At 39.0% G+C, this 14,811-nt stretch overlaps 2 protein-coding genes across 3 annotated transcripts; one reads left to right on the top strand and one right to left on the bottom strand.

Moving 5' to 3' along the window:
* Positions 1–6,218: 6,218 nt before the first annotated feature.
* Positions 6,219–8,222, bottom strand: LOC119077463 (probable cytochrome P450 6a14). Its single transcript, XM_037184669.1, has 3 exons — positions 7,106–8,222; positions 6,794–7,039; positions 6,219–6,450 (listed from the first exon to the last, which is right to left on the bottom strand). The coding sequence occupies exons 1-3, from the start codon at positions 8,160–8,162 to the stop codon at positions 6,281–6,283; spliced, it is 1,473 nt and encodes a 490-aa protein (XP_037040564.1). The 5' UTR covers positions 8,163–8,222; the 3' UTR covers positions 6,219–6,280.
* A 3,502-nt stretch (positions 8,223–11,724) lies between these two features.
* On the top strand, positions 11,725–14,467 carry LOC119077462 (pseudouridylate synthase 7 homolog). Of its 2 annotated transcripts, none has more exons than XM_037184668.1 (6): positions 11,725–12,075; positions 12,137–12,219; positions 12,285–12,384; positions 12,987–13,362; positions 13,430–14,034; positions 14,090–14,467. In XM_037184668.1, the coding sequence occupies exons 1-6, from the start codon at positions 11,909–11,911 to the stop codon at positions 14,412–14,414; spliced, it is 1,656 nt and encodes a 551-aa protein (XP_037040563.1). In that variant the 5' UTR covers positions 11,725–11,908; the 3' UTR covers positions 14,415–14,467. The 2 variants fall into 2 exon arrangements, with proteins under 2 accessions (XP_037040563.1, XP_037040562.1); XM_037184667.1 differs by having other exon boundaries at positions 11,804–12,075; positions 14,075–14,467.
* Positions 14,468–14,811: the final 344 nt, after the last annotated feature.

Raw genomic sequence — 14,811 nt, 5'->3', positions numbered from 1 at the left:
GAAAGTACCAACGCGATTCTCCAAAAATTGGACTGGATGCTTCTCTTTGGAACATCCAATTATTGGTGTCCGTTTTCTGACCATAGAGTCCATACAACTGGTTTCGCGTTATCAGACGAGCCATTTCGTTTAATCGTCTTTTATATTGTTTTAATGACCGTGTTGTATGTTGGAGGACGATGGCAGATGATTCGTGAATTATTGTCTTTTGCTCGCTTCCTTTCGACATCGTGATGGACTGCAATGAATGATTTACGATCGTCGTCGGATGGTTCTTCATATTGTTGTCCGGTCAACCATTCGAAAAATGCCACGCTTTTATAGATTCCCCGTAATCCTGGTTCGGTTCGTACCAATGCAAAATTTTACGTCGATTTGATTTGTGTCTTCGATCTAGGGAATGCAATCCTGGACTGTTTTTGCAATACCGGGATTCGGGATTTTAAATCTGAATCCCGGTATTGATCCCGGGATTTTCGGTATTGACAAGAAATTGTGAATAAAAACACTTCCACAAAAATTACTAGCCAAATTCATTAATTTATTGTCGCTTTAAGAGTTATGACTTATAATGATGGTAATGACGTTATAAAACGTTTACATTTTTTTTGAAAAAATGCTCTAAGAACGCACAAATGGTGCAGCGTTTCGTCATTCATCCTTGAACGAATTTTACTGCACAAGTAACCACAAGCAGAAAATGCCCGTTCTGACTCTATGCTAGTTGGTTTGACAAGTAGCAAACACTCATACGCGTTCGATAAAAGCAGCCCACGATTCCCTCCATTTTCGAACAAATTCAATTCCTGTCTTATCATTTTTAACAAGAATTTTTCTGATTGGGAAAAACTACTAGCACTTATACCCGTCGATTTAGCTGCCATAGCGTTGTCGATGGCAGAATCCAGCTCTACGTGGAGCGCTGACTTTTTCTTCTTTGTAGGTGGCGAGAGAACAAGCAAATGATCGGATTCACAAGCGACACCCAATTCCGTATCCAATTCTGTATTCGATTCAAACTGAGAAATCAAAAAATTACCTTTCTGTTTGGTCGTAAAGCAGCCTTATTTCTATTTACCTGCAGTTTCTCCGGATGACAACGTTTGATCAAATTCAAGATGACTGTTTCTACTTTCCTTCTGGACGGACTGTCGAATATTGGCCTAAGTTCAGGAACAGTGTTAATATTGTTCTGATCGTTACTGTGTAGATATTGCAGCACTCCGGATAGGTCAGTCCTTCTTTCCTTGATTCGGTTTTTCAAGGCGTTGAACAATCTCTTCGAAATGTCGCTATCTTGTAGACGCAAGTGATTGAATGCGAAATTCAGAATAGCATCTGCGGTGACCAAATTGGCATCTTGTCGACATAACGCTTCAACTGCAAGTTGAACTGGTTTCAATGTTTTTTCGATATCCGAAATCAGTTTGAGATCTTCTTGTTTCAGTCTTAGATCAGGATCAATGTCAACGAGTGCCTTTTCGATACAACTTCTCAATTCGTAAAACCTTTCCAGCATGATCGCCAAACTGTTCCACCTGGTCTTCACGTCAAGTAAGAGCTGGCGCTCCCGTTTGAAATCCAATACGACATACTTTTGTAGTACTTCGTTCTTCAGCGCTGAACGTCTGAACATTTTCACGATTTTCCGAATTTTTTGAATTAATGATTTGAAATCGTCTACGATTTCTATCTTCTCTTCCTCGCATCTGTCACCAACATCATCGATTTCGAAATCACCATACTCATCATCATCGTCCTCTTGTATGTCGCTTTCCGCATCACTTTCGTCAGTATCTAAATCTTCTGTTTCATTTTCGTTATCGTTGACTTTACTTTTCGGATTTTTGTATATGACGTCTATCACTGCCAATTGAATTCCATGGGCGAAGCATAATTGTTGATATGATTTCGATAGTCTGCCAATTTTTGCCATGACAGAAGCTCCATCCGTCATGATTGATACGATATCGCGATCCATTGATAAATTGAACGATTCGATTTTCTTCTCCACTGATTCCAAACACTTTTCAGCTGTCATTGAACCTTTGCAACGAACTAGTCCCAGATTCCAAATTTTCGAACCTTTCCCATGAAGAATTAGATTCATATAGCGTCGGTTTCTACTGGAAGTCCATTCATCGAAAGTTAAGCAAAATCGGGAGTCTTGTGATAATTCAGTTTTGATCTCTGATTTTATTCTTTCGTGAACTGTCTTTGAATATGAGATCATCATTCGTCTAATTGTGTTAGGTGATGTTGGTATTGGAGAAAAACCGTGCGCCTTAAGACATCTTCGTAAGTCTTCGCTGGTGGTGAAAACGTGAAAAGTGAGTCCATCCTTCGCTGTCATCCTAGCAATCGTTTCCTCCAGACTTTTTACATTCACTGAGAAAATTTCATCTATCTTTTTGACATTCGGCGTGTTTTTTCCATTTCCTAATCGAAAAAAAGTTGCCATTTGTTTAGTAATTGTTTTGGCCACAAACGACAGGACATAAACACGACTTTATGCGACAAACGAAACATAACACGATACACAACACGAATCACAGTACATTCAAATCAAATACCTTGAATTTTATCGTTAAAAATAACGATGTTGTGTATCGATTTGAGATGACGATGAAGTCCGGATGTTGATCCACCTTCAGTTTTAATCGATTTTCGACAAAGGCAACACACAGCGCTACTTTTGTCAGAGGATTTAGTATAATGTTTCCAGACCGTAGACACATTATTTTGAACTTCATCCTCAACATTTATCGTAGAATTTGCTTTAGAATTAGACATCGCAGTATGAAAAAAACACATAAACACATAAAAGGACTGCGTAACCTCAATCAAGCTTATTCTTAAATTGTATGTTATAGATGGCCAGAGCGATCTAAGCGCCATATCGTCAGTACAAATCTAAAATTTTCCTTTAAAAATATTTGTAATTTTTTCGGGATTAATACCGGGATTTTTTCGTTGAAACCGGGATTCGGTACTGAACTTTTCCGGGATTAATCCCGGTATCAATACCGGGATTGCATTCTCTACTTCGATCACGTTTAGTGTACCATTCATACAGGAACGTGTCAAAATAATCAGACAATCTTCCAACACTAGGTCCCTGATACAATTTCCGGTCGACGGGAAAGCTGCGAATGCCCAATTTGTAGGTTCATCCTCGAAACCGTAATCTGGATGTGTGAAGCGCACATGCTGTCTAGTTTTATGACCTCGCCCAGTCGTAGATCCATTATACAGTTTCGACTCCGAGACGTGCCCCATGAAGTATGTGCCAAGTGAGGAGCATGTGGTTACTTTCTTCGGATATATAGAGAATCCTTCCAACCAAGGCAGTACGTCGTTATTCAACATGATGCAAACCAAGCAATCGCTTTTGTTGCATCTTTTATGCTGAATCATTGGAGGAACGGTTGCCATGACATCGATCACATCTGTCAATTCTGTCTGTATCAGTTGGCGTAGTTCGACATCCAACAACAACCCGGCTCTAGAAGGTAACAGAATAAAGTTTTTTAATTGAGTGAATTCTATATATATATATATACAAGCCTCGACTTCTTCGTGACAAGTGTGTACTCTATTTTGTCACATAAGCGAAAACGAGACAACAACATAGACCGAAAGTGTAATAGATCATTTTCATTATACGGTACTCGTCAACGTAACCCCACTAAATGTTTCGTCCAGTACTCCTTAACCTCAATTAATTGACGTTGACTGCGTTCAATTTACTGGTTTTTACATGAAAATCGTTCTTTCAATTCATTCGTTATTTTTCGACATGTCTGACAGCTGGGATCGTGTCTGACGTTTACAAGGTCATGAAAATGATCTATTTTTGAATTATTCTTCTAGTTAAGTAATTTTAACATCCGAACACCGCGCGTATGTGATAAATTTTGTTTACAAAATTGTCTGAAATGTAGTGGTGAAAGCGTTCCGAATAAACACAAAAAATTGACAGTTCCAATAGGTTTGTTCCAAGGCCATATGAATTGTCAATTTTCATCCATAGAACCATAACCTCCGTGTAAATCGCGTAGGCGACGTTGCTCGATTTGTATGAAATATCACGTAAGCGACGTTGCTGTGGATGAAATTGTCGTTGTTCGGGTTGTCAAAGTTCGTGTTTACAGTTACTTTGAACAAACCTATAGCGCGAATTCAAATGATGGTACCAGATGATGGGTGATAGTCAGGTCAGACGTCAAAACAGAACTGAGCCAAATATTTAAATTTTAACGGTTTTCATCATGACATAAAGTAAACCAGGCAGGAGCAGAGGTTGAAATTACATTCAAAGGAGGGACCTAAATCCCATTATAATCGTTTACGTATACGTTTCATGCAATACGGTATTAGTAAGCGTTTTGCACCAACATCAAAGGCCTACTTATCCAAAGTATATAAACACTGAAGGAGGTACCGCAAACCCTCAGGGAATAGCAAGAAATACGGAACCCGACTTTCGGGTGAATATAAGATTTAAAATGTTGCATCTGTGATGTTTGGCGTAATAATGTGGTCACAACTGTCTTGCTCAGTATAAACTTTTCTGTGTTGAGTATTGAAAAGCAACCTAACAAAGTGATTTTTACTCGATTTTACTTGTGTCCAACGTTATGAAAATTATATTCACCCGAAAGTATGGATCCGCATGTTTTTGCGGATCTGCGGTACCTTCAGTGTTTATATACTTTCGAAAAATCCGGAAAATCCATTCTGCAGAGAAATGTTAAGTTGGTACACATGCGGCGAAATAGAAGGAACATGTGAATGACAACTTACCTTAACTGGCAACTATGGCAGAGAATACGAGAGAATTTCATACGAAATTGGTTAAATACTCTCCCATAGGTGCTATCGCTGCATGCTCTCGTTGCAACTTAACATTCCTCTGTCATTGTTATGCTTAATTTCCTCTTACTCCGTTTAGCTACAAACCGTCCTCTCTCGTAGTATGTTTGGATTGCTAGTACTTGTACTGTTCACTTTACACGGTGTGCGTGCTAGTAGACCAGCCGACAACCATCTTGGTAATATTCCTTTGGAAGAATGAACCAAAACTAGATTAGATAGTCTTCGGATTGGTTCATAGCCAATCAAATGACATAAGTTTTAGCACAATTTATTCAATTCAACTTTTTTGTTTTTACGATTTCAACAATTCGTATTTTATATTGCAAGACCCTCACTTTCGGGGAATAAGATAAAACTGAAAATCTGAATTGAGACTCATATAGAGTGTTATGATGAAAGAGATAGAAATATTTTGACAAGTACCCCAAGGCAACTTATAATAAACTGGTCTTCGGTCCTCTCGCTCTCAACGTACCACGTTGAAAGAGAAAGCAATATTTTGACAAGTATCCCAAGGCAAGTTAAATTAACTAGTCTTCGGATCTCTCGCTCTGATCATAACAGTCTATAGTGAAGCTTGTGAGCAATGATATGTAATGCAATACAGTGTTTTCAGAGAGGAAAAATGAGAGAAGACAAGTTAAATTTAACTTACCTTGAGATATAGATGTCAAAATAAAGTGGTCCGAATATTTGAATTTGCGTCAATCTAAACTCAACCGGTGAATGTTAAGAGTTTGTTTAATTATTCTTTCAGTTATTTACGATGCCTGTTGTGTAATTGGGTAATTATTGGTTGAACCTTGAAAGGATACAGTGAAGGAAGGAAATTTTCTGCGTTTCCAATGTTAAATAATCGTAGGCAAAAGGCATGGATTCGTGCGATAAATCGTTCTGATTTTTTTTGCTAGCCAATTCCAATACGCCAGGGTGTGCGACTTGCATTTTGTTTCGGGTAGTTAATTGTGATCAATGTGAGCTTAGGCCGTTTGTTCTAAATATTCTAATTGTGTTTGTCGGAAAAGCTTAAAAATACACAGATGTTGATAAGCCGGACTGGGTCCCAACTCTACGTTTGGGATATGAGGAACAATATCTGGATGAAGGCATTCAAATCGAAACGTCCAATGAAGTGGATGATCCAAGTTTGATTGAAACTGACATCGCGGTCGAAACATCAAATGAAATGGCTGATAAAAGCTACATTGAGACGGAATACATAACCCTTCCTCAATATAAATTACCAACGCTTTGTGAAATTGACAACTCATTTGACACTATTTTGAGAGAAGAACAGTTATTTGACACTGATCTATGATACAGCAGAAAAAAATCGTTTCTGGCATGCTACCTTGTAATCTTATCGAACATTTGCTTTTTATGAAATAAATAAACTTTTTTTCTACAATTTCTCAACTTTCAAATGCATGTCATCACGAGGCGACATAACCACGGAAGTGGGATGTAGCACCATAGGAATGGGGGTTTTTGACGATGGCGAAAATTTGAAATTCGTAAGCAATTGAATTAGTGAAATTTTCGTTTGCATCAAGCCAAAGCGTAGTCCAATACCTGCAATGATGTTAAGAAAAAAAAAATCCGTTAATTTAACCAATACGTGCAGCGCATATAATATACGTGGATCCCAAATCATGCACCTTCTCCAATTCCGTTAAGAAAAGCAAATCGGAAGTGACTTACTGTGGCAGAAAAAATTCGGCTGACACACGAATTCAATTAACCTCCCACTTAGTTCAGGTGTCGTTCACAAAAGACATGACACGTAAAAAGAGTCAAAATTTGCTAGAACAGTCACGTACGTCTACTTGAATACTCCCTTCTCCTAACGGTGCCATGTCATTTGTGAACAGTATGCCTTATAATTACGAATGCCCCCTCTTCCGATTAAACTTACAATTTCGAGGGCCGTCGCCGAATGGCAGGTGTGCCATTGGATGCCTGTCCTTTTTGTTCTCTTCGGAGAAGCGTTCGGGAATGAACTTTTCCGGTTCGGGATAGTATTCGGGATCGGTATGTATAGCATTAACCGGAATGGAAACCCTGGCGCCCTTCGGTATCACCAAATTGGTGTTCGGAATTTTGTAATCATTTTCGGCTTTTCTCATTAAATTGAAAACGGGACCATACAGCCGTAGTGCCTCTGTGAATTAAAGTTCATTTGTGAAAATTTCTGACACAACTTAGTTGAACCCTGTATCGGTCTCACCATCGATGACCATTTGAAGGTACTTCATTTCCATAATTCCTTCGTAGGTGATTTGGTTGTCGTACTTGGCCAAAGTCGTTTGAATTTCGGTTCTCAATTTTTCCTGAATGTCCTGGTGAATGGACAGGAAGTACAAACAGAAAGTGGCTGTGCTGCTGCTTGTCTCGAAACCAGCGATCCAGAACACAAAACTTTGTGCGGTCATTTCATTTAGCGTCAGTGATTTTCCGTTGTTATTCACTTTCAACAGCAGGTCCAAGAAATCCTTCCGTTCAATTTTGTTCTTTCGGCGATAGTCCACCGTGTCTCGTATCGTGGCAATGAAAAAGTCGGAAACATCTTTCGGAGTCAGAGCAACTTTCAGCTTCCTTGCAATCGTTTGAAACGACAGAACAATAAACGCTCGTATCTGTCGTTTCCGATCGAAATTGAAGAACTTCAGTCCCATTTTCCGGAACGTAGAATTCGGATCATTCAGTGAGTTAGACTCCAATCCAAAGGCTACGTTGCTGATCACATCTGTTGTGAATTTTGCCAGCACTTCTTTCACTTCGACCACCTCATCTTGCTGTTTCATATACTCAACCAATTTATTGGATATATCGAGTACCGTATGGAACATGACCTTCATTTTACCGCTGGTAAATGTAGGTGACAGGCTCTGGCGCATCGTTTTCCACGGCTCATCCTCGATGATGAATAGATGATTGGACAGCACATCATCTTCGGTGTGGTAGATGCCGCGGTTGCGGAAATTATCGAAATCTTTGATCAAGATGTCCTTGATCACATCCAGATCTGTGACGACAAAGCTAGGACTCATCAGGAACTGATATAATCCATGGGCTGGAGCCTTGTTTTTGAATTCTTCGTAGAATTGCTTCAGGACATGGCTGAGGTGAAATTTGGTACCGACTTCGGCCAAGTTTCCGTGCGGCAATGCCGGTTTCTTCGACAAGAATCCGTGGCGTTCGAAGTAGGTGTACTTGGAACTTATCCAATAATAAATGGATGCGGCCGCAACGAACAGGAGACTTATAAAGATACCAACAGCCATGGTAAGTTAATTCAAAAAGATTCTCTTACTGCTGTCTCTGTCAACTGATTTATATTGACTGTTGCACGAGTGTTTTTTGTAAAAATGTTTCTATTATCAGAATCGTTGAGTGACTCTCGGTTTTCTTGTGATAAGATTGCCCATTTTTATTATTATTTACAGAGAATATATGCGTCTGATAGCACAAAATATGACTGTTAAGAGGAGCACAATCATCGTGAATACAGAACTGTGAACACTCTATGTGAATCACATGCGGTGTTCATTCCTATAGAGTACTTGGCCGCTAGATAGTGACGCTGCACATTTTATTTCAACGGAATGTGAATTGCATGTTCTTATCTCCGCTCCGTCTGTCGTTGTTTTTTGTTATTCTGCCCTTGTTTAGCGGAAGGTGAGTGTTAATCTGTTTGTGTAAAGTGATGATGACACACGACTTTCGACAAAATTTTTGCGATAAACAGAGTAGAGAGGATAATGTTCAGTGGGGAGGGTACAAAAGGTGAATTGGGGTATGTGGAAATAACAGTCGGTAAAGATCAAAGTATTCCCGATTTTCACTTTCAACAGATGGCACTACCGTCAATGTTAGAATAATTTGAATATCGGACATAACACCGTAACACCCGCTGCAATATATACAAATGAAGATGCCAAAGTATATAAACACATAGTGTTTATTGGTCATTTGCACAGCGGAAATAAATCGAAATCGAAATAAATCGATATTCAAATTTTGTCAACGTAGAAAGTTGTGGTGAGCAAAAGTTGGGCAATGTAAGTTTGAGTGCAACGCCAAAGATCGTGTATAGCACCTGTGGCACTAACTATTTCCGTTGTTCACATTTTTACCGACACTCGATGATAAAAAGCAGTTTCTGTATTGGCAATTTACAACATAGAATGTGACGGCAACTGTTTTTGTGAGTGAAATTTGAACGTACTTATGGCCGATATTTGAATTTTGAATGGAGCGAATTCGATTTTTCTTAATATTTTCATTAAAGTTTAGTTTCCACTTAAAAAGGACACTCCGTTTAGCCTCCGTTTACATGACAGTTGTAAAATAGAACAAAGTAACTGTCACGTAAACGGAGTAAAAAAATGAAATAAATTCAATTTCCACTCAGTTTGCGTGACAGTTCTTTTGTTCTATTTTACAACTGTCATGTCAGGCTAAACGGAGTGTCCTTTTTTTAAGTGGAAATAGGTGAGGATGCTACTTAAGAGAGATAACACTGAAAAACTTGAAGTAGCTTTCGTTTTGAAAAGTCGAAAATTAATGACTCAGGGAATATTTTTCAACTTATGGATTAGTAGAAGAGTAAATTATCGGTCATGACTCATGGCTGAGAAAATAAGAAACATATTCTTTTTGCTAAATTTGTAGTCAAGCTGGTTGTTTAAAAAAATAATTTATAAGTGGCCGTCATGGCTGTACTGGTGACAGTGTTCATTGTGACTCAACGGAAGGCAATTTTGAAGACTTGGCCGAGTAGCTCGCTCCATACCATTAGTTTCTTTAAAATAAGATCTGTACTGAAGTCCTGAATCAACTCAAGAAACAAAGATTTCTTTAGATTTTTAATACATCAATTGAGTTACAAACCATTTTTTTTTATCGATGGAGAACCTAATTATAAGACACTTTGTCTCGTATCATATGCCAAAAAAAGTTAAAACTTTTTTTATAAATCATTTTGAAAGTCACTGAAAACACGAAAATTCGAATCGAAATACAAAAATTTTTGATGACATACTGTATTTCTATTCGAATTTTCGTGTTTATTAGTGACTTTCAAAATGATTTATAACCGTGGATTTACATAGCAACGTAAAAGTGACAGATGCAATGTTTTTTAAATACTGCAACCCGAAATTTCATTCATAAAATTAAAATTATGAATGAAATTTCGAGTTGCCGTATGAGAAAATTTTTGCATCTGTCACTTTTACGTTGCTATGTAAATCCACAGTAAAAAAAGTTTTAACTTTTTATGGCATATGATACGAGACAAAGTGTCTTATAATTAGGTTCTCCATCGATAAAAAATAAAAAATAAAAAATTGTTTGTAACTCAATTGTGGCTATCTGAACGTTTCTATAATATTGTGTCTGAAAGAATTCATAACGCTAAAGACAGTGTTCTAACAGCGAAAAACGCGATATTCACACAATTCGATGAAATAAAAGCTTCAACAACGGAATCAACGACGTCAACCAACGAATTATCAACTGATCAACGTGAACTTATCAAAGAATATGTTACCAAATTAATCCAGCAATGTAATGAATATGGTGTACGAGAGTAATTTGTGTCATTTTTGTGTCATTTTTGGGTTAATAAATAATCTCTGATCCGGCTGGTTTAACCATCAACAAACAACCGTTGAAAGTACAGTGTCTCAATTATTTGAAGTATCAGATTAGGAGTTGCGGAAAACTTAAATCTTTGAATGGATTCTCGTAAGTCGGCTGGCACACTTACGGCGTGAATAGGCGAGCATGTAGAATAATTTTGTCAGTCGTCGTGTAGTTCTCGAATAGCAAACTCTTCTCCAAAAATTATGCTTGGTAGTCATTTATAGCCTTGGTAGTCAGCTACCAACTACCAAATTTTCGAATTGCAATGTTAACTCTACTCTGAGCTATCGGTTATCAGATAACAAACAATTATTATTTGCCTGGTGTTGATATGCTCATGGTGGCTTTGCAATTTTGAATGTCAATCCAGCTCGCAACTACCATAACTACCAAAACTACCGACTACCAAATTTTCTGTTTATAAATAGGCAAGCAAGTAGAATCATTTCGTCAGTTAGTTCTTCAACAGTAAACATCTCTGTTGAAAATTACGTTTGGTAGTCAATTATAGCCTTGGAAGTCAGCTACCAACTACCAAATTTTCGAATTGCAATGTTAACTGTGAGCTGTCGGTTATCAGATAACAGATAATTATTATTTGCCTGGTGTTGATTTGGTCATAGTGGCTTTGCAATTTGGATTATCAATCCACCTACCAAAACTACTAACTTCCAAAACTACCAACTACAAAAAATACCAACTACCGACTGAAAGCTACCAAAACTACCAAATTTGTGGAACGGACAGAAGTAAAAAGACCTAAAAAGGTAAAATATTCGCATTTCTCCAGTTTCACTAGCCGTATACGTGCTTATACATCCGGGGCAAATCGGATCTTATTCATCCACACTGAGATATGAGCAGTTGTAGTTTTCAACCGAAAAAAGACTGAAAACTAATGAACTGTACAAGGTCGTGTGGGGTGTCTTCGAGGGTGTCTGTAGAAATGTAATTTTAAGTTGTTTCAGGGCAAGTAGGGTCTTTTATGAGGGTTTAGAAGCATATACAATGAAATATGAGAAGTTGAAATGTTTAAATGCTTCTATTTCATCGTAGTTGCTACCAAACCACCATAAGACCCTATGCGCCCTGAAAAAACTTAAAATTACCTTTCTAAAGACCTCGAGAAATTTCTGTGAGAAAAATGTAAGTTTTCAGTCTTTTTTCGGTTGAAAACTACAACTTGACACATCTCAGAGGGTTTGCATTAAGTAATTTGTTGCGTTCATTCCGACTGTAAACTCTTCTCCCTTTCTGTTGTGAAATGTCAATTCCAGATGTTGTTTGTTTATTTACATTTTAACGAGAAATGTTTCTTTCGGTGGAAGAATTTGACGATAATTTTAATTGAGTAACATTGCCACTATTGGAACCATTGAAGATGATGAAGAAATGTTTTGTGCCACTCAGACGAATGTCCAAAATCAATCGGTTTTGCTGTTGTATCGAAAATGAGAATAGTTTAACGTTTGACGAAAGGGATCCGTATGTCGGCATTGAAGAGACGGTTGGTGGGCATCCAAAGTTGAATGCTTTGATAAAACATCGGTGCGGCATAACACAATCGAAGCTATGAATGTTAATGATTAACCTCTGTCTATCCTTTAAGAATGTCACACTTTCATGTCAACGAAATCGATTTGGACGGTAAAATAGTTCACCTGACAGACCTCAACCCACCATCGAAACCAGGTGAATTGAGGACGATATTTTTCTCGTAAATGTTTTTCGTTGACTTGGAATCAATTTTTATGCAGCTGACGTTACACCAGCTGAACCGTTCTACGTACATTGTACTCTTTACAAGGAAGGAGTGGCACATCCTGAAGTTCTAGATCGTTTGGTTAGGAAACTGAGGTGAGCAATGGAATAATATTATGACCGTGCGTGGCATGCGAACTATTGTCTCATGATTGGGACTTTTAAATCATTTCGACATGTCGGGTTAGGCTATCTCGGTAGATACACCTCCTGGACTATTGACACCCTCCTCAACGATTATTTTTCAGGAATCCAGGAATTTTACGATCACTTCGCGGATCGGGGCCTGTTCATGCCGATGGGTCTGACGTTACGGGTAGAGTGACTTTTCTCGGTCATTACCATAAATTTCCGGAGCAGTTTTCCTTCCGACTCATGCCTAAAAGACATTTTCTGATATAAAAACAGGGGCTTTGAAGCGACCATAATTACGACGACAAGACACCCAGCCAAACTGCCAATATCTTCTAGCTCTCTCTCTCTCTGTCTCTATCCACTGTATCGGACACAGTCAGACTCAGTAGGCTGTATTGCAGCCGATCTGCAAAGGATGAAAATTCGATCCTCCCTATCTACATTTAGGAGTGGATCAACCTGTGAGCGGTAGTCTCGACCGTTCGCAAACTAAACGTACTTTATGCCCGATCCCCTCACATTGCAAGCTCTAACCTCTCCTCTTGTTATCAACTTTGTAACAGAATCAAAGGAGATGACATCGGACTAGCAGGCATCAAAGACAAATGGGGCAAGACATCGCAGAAAATCTCAGTTCGCAACGTCGATCCTCAACTTCTGGCTGCATTCAGCGAAAGAAATCGCCACGTGAAACTGGGAAATTTCACATACGAAAATCACCCCCTCAAGTACGGTGACTTGACGGGCAATCATTTTAGGATATTGCTGCTCGATGTGACCAGTCCAACCGGTTCATCATCAATCAGCGACGATATCCATAAAGCTGTGACGAGTTTGACACACTTTGGATTTGTCAACTATTACGGCCGGCAACGATTCGGATTCGAACATAGAAGTCAGACAATTGGCAGGGCAATGGTACAAATGAACTGGGAACAGGTGATTGCGCCTAGGTTTTTTGGGAGACTGGAATGTTTGAGTAATTTCCATGTTTCATTCGATGTAGGTGTTCGATTTAGTTCTTCGACCTCGGAAACACGAACCGGACTACATGCGAGCGGCTAAAAAACTTTGGCTTTCCGAACGTGATCCGATTAAGATAGTGAACAGTTTACCTCCCGATGCAGGGAACGACAAAAAATTAATGGAAATTTGGTTACTGCACGGCTTGGCCAAACATTACAACGGCGGCAAGGGAGACCTGATGGAAGCGTTCAAAACAATTCCACAATACATGCGGCTGTTGAACTACGCCGCGCTCAAAAGTTTCTTCTGGAATCATCTGGTGACCTATCGCATTCGTACATTTGGACTGAAACCAGTTCCTGGTGACATTGTCAGTCTTAGACGTGCAGCGACAGAGAATGGTGATATTGAGCCAATTATCGCAGGAAAAAAAGGAGATTTATTAAGCGACGAGCTGAGAGTACTAACCGACAACGATTTTGATCCGAACGGAAATTGTCGCGACTATTCAATCCACGATGTCGTTCTGGATGCACCGGGTAGTAGAATGACAACGTACACGAATCCTAAAGTGCAGAGTTACTTCGAAACGCTACTGAAGATTAATCAATTGGACATTGACTGTTTTGCAAGGTTTATGGAAAGGTAGGAGAGCCACACAGACACGGGATCTGAAAAACTTAAGCGCTTCTCCTTCTAGATTTGCCGAAGAGGTGCATCCATTCGATCATGTCCGGTCCTTGCGTCATGTCGTCCAAAGACCCATAAATTTAACGTACAAAATCGCTCCGTATGCTCAGCAACAGTTGCGCCATTTGGACCATTTTATTCCATCCGAGTTGGACCTCCTGCAGATCCATCATCAACATCAGTCGCGAAGAGAGAAAAAGCAAATAGCCGAAGCGCAATGCAAACAAGACGGCAAGGAGAAAACGTGTGTCATCCTGGAATTTTCGTTGCACAAAGGTACGTACGCGACAGTTGCGCTGCGTGAATTGCTGAACTGTACGAGCACATGGAGATGAAGTCAGAACAGAGTTGTTGTTCGACGTCTAGTTTATGCATTAAAAAGTTCCTTGCTGTGAATGAACATGAAACGTGTTGTCTTTGTGAACGGCCAAGTCAAAAAACCTTTGCCAGAACCCTTCTTTGCCTATAGCAGAGTCCCTGAAGGTAAACTTCAATCTCATTCCAAACTTCACAATTAAAAATTCTGTTTCCTTGTCTCATTAATTCGGCTAGAAGTTTACCTAAGGCTTTCATTTGAAAGAACATTGTTGCTGCGTTCCCCAAATCTGGAAGATTCATATTTTCAGGGAATGTTAACACCATCATACGAATAAACGATTTTTTTTTTAAATTTTCGACTCAAATTTCTTGTTAGTGAATGTAAGGTTGTCCAGGACCCACACTTCTATTTAT

This window comes from Bradysia coprophila, unplaced genomic scaffold (assembly GCF_014529535.1).
Source record: "Bradysia coprophila strain Holo2 unplaced genomic scaffold, BU_Bcop_v1 contig_235, whole genome shotgun sequence".
Taxonomy (NCBI): Eukaryota; Metazoa; Arthropoda; class Insecta; order Diptera; family Sciaridae; genus Bradysia; species Bradysia coprophila.
Note: the sequence above shows the minus strand (reverse complement) of the source record. Positions and strands in the feature narration are given on the sequence as shown.

Excerpts from the sequence above, each read along its gene's own strand:
- LOC119077463 (XM_037184669.1), bottom strand. The coding sequence starts at position 8,162 with ATGGCTGTTGGTATCTTTATAAGTCTCCTGTTCGTTGCGGCCGCATCC. Across the intron at positions 7,040-7,105 it reads CCTTCAAATGGTCATCGATG|AGGCACTACGGCTGTATGGT; the intron begins GTGAGACCGATA and ends TTTAATTCACAG. Across the intron at positions 6,451-6,793 it reads CGGCGACGGCCCTCGAAATT|GTATTGGACTACGCTTTGGC; the intron begins GTAAGTTTAATC and ends ACATCATTGCAG.
- LOC119077462 (XM_037184667.1), top strand. The coding sequence starts at position 11,909 with ATGATGAAGAAATGTTTTGTGCCACTCAGACGAATGTCCAAAATCAAT. Across the intron at positions 12,220-12,284 it reads CAACCCACCATCGAAACCAG|CTGACGTTACACCAGCTGAA; the intron begins GTGAATTGAGGA and ends ATTTTTATGCAG. Across the intron at positions 12,385-12,986 it reads CGTTTGGTTAGGAAACTGAG|AATCAAAGGAGATGACATCG; the intron begins GTGAGCAATGGA and ends ACTTTGTAACAG.